Raw genomic sequence first — 6,957 nt, forward strand, 5'->3', positions numbered from 1 at the left:
CCAACTCAAGCCCTCCAAAACGTCCTAAGCAAACCAAAAGACCCACCAGCCCAAGAAGAAAAAGCAGGAGCCATCTACAACATGCAGTGCAGGGACTGTAACAGCCACTACGTAGGACAGACAGGCAGAAGGCTGGCAGGGCGCATCCATGAGCACCAACTAGCAGTCAGAAGACATGATGAAAAATCTTAATCTCACATCTCCTCACCAGCAATCATCACCCAGATAAGCAGAGATTACCACCAAGATTACCATCAGAAATACCAGTGAACAATACTCTAATCAAGGAACTACAGAGGAGCAAAACAAAACCCACTCCCCCACCAACACTGGCAGAGCACGCCACCGCACATAAGCAGAGAGCAAACCCCATCCCATTTTAGCACTGAAGATGTTACCCAGCAGGGTAATGAAACTTTTGCAAGAAAACAACCAAGCTCAGAGAACCCCCAAGGACTCCACATTTCTACCCATTCTCCTCATCTACCTCAACTCATTGCCCCACACAGGCTTCTCCGTGTCTGATGCATAATCTGAAGGATGCATAAGGAGGTGGCAGTCAAGGGGATATTGAGGAGGGAAGAGATCCTTCTGCAAATACCATGAGCAATGTTTCGGAGGTAGGTGGGAGAAAGTTCTCCAGTTCTTTGGGGTTTTTTTTCACCTTAAAGATTGAACCAAAATTGGGATATAGAAGAGGGAGGTTATGGCTGGTAGAATCCCAGAGTCAAACATCACTGAGTCAATGAGCCCCATTGCAATTTGCAGCTACACAGTCCCTCAGTCTGGAAAAATTGTTGCAGGTGTATAAATAAGGATACGCAGTAGGAAGGTGATCCATGTTTTCCTTCACTGCCTTCCAGGAGATGAACTTTCCATCTCCTGAGTGCTGAGAAGTTTTTGTAGGGCCCCTTTGACCTCCTTGTTTCGGAGACTGTAGATTAGGGGGTTCAGCATGGGGGTGATGATACAATACAGGGTGGAGACCAGGGTGTCCACTCCCAAAGAGTAGCCTGCACTGGGCCGGTTGTAGTTCACGTTGGCCATCCCAAAGTAGACAATGACTGCAATTAAATGAGCAGCACATGTGGAAAAGGTCTTTCTTCTTCCGATGTTAGAACGGATTTGCAGAATAGTAGATAGGATGTAGGTATATGAAATGACAACAAGGAGGAAAGGGCTCAGACCCACAAAGACACTTGCTGTGTGAAGAGCCACCTCATTAAGATATGTGTCACTGCAAGCAATTTTCAAGAGCGGGGGGACATCACAGAAGATGTGATGGATCTTGTTGGCTCCACAGAAGGCCAGATCGGTGGCCAATGCTGTGTGAATGGCTGAGTCGAGAAGGCCCCAGATCCATGAAGCAGCAGCCAGAGGGACTCGCACCTTCCTACTCATGAGCTGAGAGTAGCGCAAAGGTTCACAAATGGCAGCGTAGCGGTCATAGGCCATGACAGCCAGCAGTGCGCACTCAGTTCCTGCAAACGTCATCAGAAAGAACATCTGGGCCATGCACTCGTTATAGGAAATGATGGGCTGCTGGCGCAAGAAGTTCACCAGGATGGTGGGGAGGGTGACCGAGGAATAGCAAATGTCCAAGCAGGACAAATGGCTGAGGAAATAGTACATGGGACTGTGGAGGCGCGAATCCAGCTGGATCAAAACGAGTATCAGAGAGTTGCCCAGCAAGGTGATGAGATAGACAGCCAGGAACAGCAGGAAGAGGACAGGCCGGCCGTTGGGGATGCCAGAGAAGCCCAGGAACAAGAACTCCGTCACCCGCGGGGTCTGGTTGCCACCCGCCATGGGCTCCATCCAGGCCGGCTGCGAGGAGAGGATCGGAAGGCAGCAGAATTTAGGAGGGGCAAATGGAAATCTGCACATCCTTTGCACTAGTTATGTGCAGAAGCAGATTTATAGCGTCACGATTTGAGATCACCTCCCCATGAGTTGGTCTCAAAAGGGCCGCGCTGAGCTGGTGGTGCTTTGGGAGAGAACACAGTAAAGCAGAAATGGATTTCCTGGCCCCTGAAGGTCAAGAGGAGCAGGAAGATTTACCTGGCAGCTGCCCCCGTTTCCCTCCTCACAGCTGGAGCCCTGTGGACCTGCAGTCGACGCCCTCCTCCGCAGCACCTGCGCCAGGAGACCAGGGTACCTCTCTCCAGGGCACCGATTCACCGGCTTCGGGGCTGCCTCTTCACGGGCTCTGGGCTGGGGATGAAACGAAAGGGCTCCCTCTGGTCACTCCGAAGAGAGCAGCCTGTCCGGCTGCCGAGCATCAAGACACGGGGCCATCCCTGGGGTTTCGTTGCTGGCTGAGCTGGGGGGAAGACCAAGGACAAGCAGCTGGGAGGATAGTTTTGGGGTAACGCTGAACATCACAGCAGGAGGAAGACGCTCCACAACCAAGAAGGAACCACTGGAGCCCCGAAAGGCCACCTGGAGTGGCCAACTGTGCTGTGCATCACCATGCTTGGGGAGGGGGATGCTGGGCGGCAGCGGGGCCCAGCCGCGCCCGTGGGCAGCTCCCTTCGTGACCAGGAAGCCTTCCGTTGGCAGGGCTGTGTGAAAACTGGCAGTGCGTGAAGGAATAACGTTTTTTCTTCCAAAATTACAAAAGTGCAAAAAAGCCTATTGTACACCTCTTTTAAGCCCCAGGTAGTTGTCTGGCTTTTTATATATATATTAAAGCGATTAATAAATCTCTTGGCAGCCCCTGGAAATGGTGGCTAGAGGCAACCTTGAGGGGGGAAACGTCTCCTTCGCCATTGCTGCAAAGTCTGGAGACCATGCTGTGGGCTTCTCTGGGGCATCGGTGGGAGAGCATGGTCCTCGTGGGTCCTAGTGCGCACTTTCCAGTTTTTCCCTTCAGTCTGGGAGGGTCCCAGCTCGAGGGTCTGGGAGGGGGACAGGGGAGGCGAAGAGTGAGGCCTTTTCCCCCAACGGGGCTGACGTGCTCCTCAGCCTTCCGTGAGGTGGCAGAAAACGTCAGTGGCACGAAACCGGCTTCCTCTTCGCCCAGCCCTGCCCTGCCCGCCCTGCCCTGCCCTGCCCTGCCCTGCCCCTCTTGCCCCCAGTCACTGGGAACCGCTGCAGGCCACTTGTGCGCCGGACGCCCTTCCCAAGGCGCAGAAAGGCTGAGGGACCCCCGGCCACCCATATGGGCAGTTTCCTTTTGCAGCAGCCATTAACAGATGGACCTCTGTGAATTTATTCTGTCCCTGTTTGGTCCCATCTAAACTGGGGCCACCCCACAACTCTTCTCTTGCGTTACTTAGGGTGAGGGGACTCTTGGATCCATGGGCTCCCCCACAGCCCATTTTTGTCCCCTGACATCTTGCCCTCATGCCAGGAAAATAACTAACTTCCAGTGGTGGAGTTTGTGGGGAAGTTTCTGCTGTGATGCAGACCGTGAAAGCGTCGCCACTTAGCCCCAGTCATCATTTTGAGAGACTAGGGGATTTTGGGGGGGTGTATGCTTATATATATAGTCCTCAGCCTGTCCCACTGCCTCCTTGAGGCTCTTCTCCTGCCCCAGACCTTCATCAGCTCATCCTTTGGACCTTCTCTTCCCCTCCTCACCTCTGATGCTTCTCTACTTCACCAGCGATGTGAAAGGCTTTCCAAATTTCTTCCCAATGGGTGTAGCTTGTTCAACAAAAGCATTGGAAAGGACTTTCTCTTTTTTGGGGGGGGAGGGAAAGGAGAGAAAGTTTTGCTTCTTCAGGCATGAAAAAGGGGTTGAGCATCTGCTCATCGACCTGAACAAAGTGCCATTTATGCACCTTACAGAGAATTAGAAAAGGGCTGGTTGTCAAAGGGGCATCTTAAGTGGTCAGTGCATGCATTGATCCCCCCACCCTCTCTTGCCAAAGGGGGTCCTGCTGGATCCGAGGCCTCTTTGCCTTCAGTTTTCCCTCTGGCTTCCTCACCTGGTCAGAGTGTCCTGGATGAAGCTGCCGGGTGGGAGCTTCCTCCTCCTGTCCCTCTTCTACAGCTTGCAAGCTCCCCAGGCCACTCTTCTGCCTTGGGGAGGGTCTCAGTTCCTTGCTGTCAGCCTCTTTCAGGCATTGGATGTCCCGTGTCTTGCCTGCATTCATCCTGGGTCACACATGGAGCCGATGCTGGCAAAAGGAGAGGCACAGTTTTTATGGCATCTGGGAAGTCCCTGGAGACGTCTTGCATCACCAAGCAGAAAGCAGAGCATCTCCACGCTTCCCATTTGGGAGATCCTTGCTGGAAGCTTTGCAATGAAGGGCAGAGTGTGGGAGTAGAAGTCAGGACAACATGGAAACGTGCCCAGTGGGGTTTCGGATGTGGCATCAACCGAGACTCCAGGGCCGGGATGGAGGTGTGGCGATGCTTTTGGGGCGCTGCTCCACAGGTTGCCAGATGTGAGACCCTGTTCATTAAATTGGCCTCTAGGGATCTGTTGGGATTGTTGCTGTTGTCCCAGCCTCAATGAGCAGATGCTCAACCCCTTTTCATGCCCGAAGTAGCAAAACTTTCTCTCCTTTCCCTCCCTACCCACAAAAAAGAGAAAGTCCTTTCCAATGCTTTTGTTGAACAAGCTACACATGTTGGGAAGAAATTTGGAAAGCCTTTCACATTGCTGGTGAAGTAGAGAAGCATCAGAGGTGAGAAGGGGAAGAGAAGGTCCAAAGGATGAGCAGATGAAGGTCTGGGGCAGGAGAAGAGCCTCAAGGAGGCAGCGGGACAGGTTGAGGACCCAGATGGGAGGTAATTCATTGATTAAAAAAATAAACACCCATTGAGTTCTTGAGGAAGATCCTTAGTGTCCTGCTGACTTTGTATAGCGCCAGGCATTCACAGATCCATGTGTGTGCCAGGCTGTGCTCAGATCGGTCTGCCTAGACCTTGAGTCTCGGGCGACTGCTCTATCTATGAGTAACTGGTGTTTTGAGCCTCTGGTGTTGTTCCCGATGCTCTTCTGAGCTGTGCTCATGTACTGGCCCATATGGTCTTGTAGCTTGGCAGCTAGGATGCCTGATAGGACTTTCCATGTTGTGGGGAGGCAGGTTATTGGCCGGTAGTTGGCCGGTGCTGTTCCCTTGTGGGGGCCTTTCATGATCAGCACTGTCCTTCCTTTTGTTAGTCTGGGTGGGAGCCTGCTGCTAGCAGCTGGTTCATCTGTGCTGCTAGGCGTTCATGTTCCTCTGGCCTGCTGCACCCTCCATCTGAGGCCTTGGCTACTGCTTGGAACAAGTGAGCCATGGAGGATTTGGATCGGATCGCACCTGTGTGACCTCTGCCCTCTTGTGGATCCCATTGCTGTCCGTGGTTTTCAGGGTTGAGTTGAGGGAGATGAAATGGGGGAAGAGAAGTCTAGACCAGTGTTTCTCAATCTTGGGAACTTTAAGGTGTGTGGACTTCAACTCCCAGAATTCCCCAGCCAGCACGTTGAAATCCACACATCTGAAAGTTCCCAAGGTTGAGAAACACTGTGTAGAGCATCGGTGGCGGTCAGCGAAGGACAAACTCAACCAGACACAGGTTAGAGCCGCTATTAAGGCCTACCTTGTGGTGGTGAGGATGGTGAAGCAGCGGTACTTCTCCGCCCTTATTGCATCTGCAGATTGCCACCCCACAGCCCTGTTTCGGGTGATATGGGCTCTCTTGGGTACAGGGGGCCTGGACAACCTTCTGCAGGGTTATGTGGAAGAACAGGCGCAACTGGCGTGCAACAGGAAACTGTGCAAAGGGGAGAGCTCGCATAGGCGCAATCTGACCCAAAGCCTCTGTGGCCCTCTGTTCCAGGCAGCCACCAAGGCCTCGGATGGAGGGTGCAGAAGACCAGCAGGAACGGCCCCCAGCTCCCACCCGGGTCCATCAGTTCTCAATGGTTTGTTTGCACACCGCCCAGAGCCACATCACATGAGATGGGTTTTGGGTTAAGCGAGTAGTGAAAACCCAGCCCCTGTCAAATGTGGGAGTTTTCTCTGTTCGTTAAAACTTTCCTCACTCTTTTCTTTATCAGTGCGAGCATTTTAGAGGGCTTCAAGAAAGAGACGCACAACTGTGGAATGGTAGAAGGGAATGAACTTTATTTTGGTCAGAAAAGGCACGCGAGAGGCTTCCGTCCTTCCAGCTCCCAGGAACTGCGTAGCCCCAGTCCGTGTCCCACCCCAGGGCTGTGGGTCTGCTGGGAGGGAGGCCTTTTCTAAAAACAGTGGTGGGCTATTTCTTCCCATATCACACCCCATCTGGCAGATGGACATAGATATGCATAGGAAACTATCTGTGCAGATGTGTTATCACAAGCCAAATATTGCCGGGGCCGTGAGACAGAGATTCAGCAAGGGAGAAACATGGTTACCCAGAGAGGTTCAGGAAGCTGCCTTCCTTACTTCCAAGGGCCAAAAGAATGCAGGGGAACTGGGTAAGTTTATTTTATTTCTGTATGCTTTTAAACATTTTTTATCCATCCGAGCTGCCTAGAGGACGGTAAACCAAGCATCATATAAATGTGTGCGTTAAATAAAATACGAAAGAACAATTCTATTCCCTCGCCCAGCATCCAAAGTCTTCTCCCAACCCTGTTCCTCCACCCACAAAAGACAAATTGCTGTATCAACAAGCAGAACAAACATGTGCCACAAACACAGACTGACCGGGTTGAGGAAGGTGGGCACCTGTTGGGGTGACACACTGGCCGGTGTCTGCTCTGCAAGCAGCCATTGCTGCTGGGTCTGCCCATCGGGGCGGGGGTGGGGTGGGGTGGGGTGGGGCGGGGGTGGGGAGGTCCTTAACGCTGCAGCCCCTCACCTGCCTTCCTGCCGTTGTGACCGCCTGCAGCAGCTCAGCTAATGCTGGTAGCCGGTTCTGCCGCGCACAGGTGGAGCCAACAGGGCAGTCCTGTTCCTGTGAAGGACAGCAGTGTCAGGGGACAACCTTGTCAAGCACGAGAGACATACGGACCAGAACACGGATCAC

The 6,957-nt window shown here is 52.8% G+C and overlaps 1 protein-coding gene across 1 annotated transcript; it reads right to left on the reverse strand.

Annotated features, from left to right (window-relative positions):
* Positions 1-492: 492 nt before the first annotated feature.
* LOC148213987 (olfactory receptor 5T7-like) lies at positions 493-1,824 on the reverse strand. Its single transcript, XM_088129036.1, has one exon. The coding sequence runs from the start codon at positions 1,816-1,818 to the stop codon at positions 850-852; it is 969 nt and encodes a 322-aa protein (XP_087985162.1). The 5' UTR covers positions 1,819-1,824; the 3' UTR covers positions 493-849.
* Between the last annotated feature and the right edge of the window lie 5,133 nt (positions 1,825-6,957).

Source organism: Python bivittatus, unplaced genomic scaffold, assembly GCF_059951505.1.
Source record: "Python bivittatus isolate LINGU-HERP-01145 unplaced genomic scaffold, Pbiv_v1 ctg000730_np1212, whole genome shotgun sequence".
NCBI classification, from domain to species: domain Eukaryota; kingdom Metazoa; phylum Chordata; class Lepidosauria; order Squamata; family Pythonidae; genus Python; species Python bivittatus.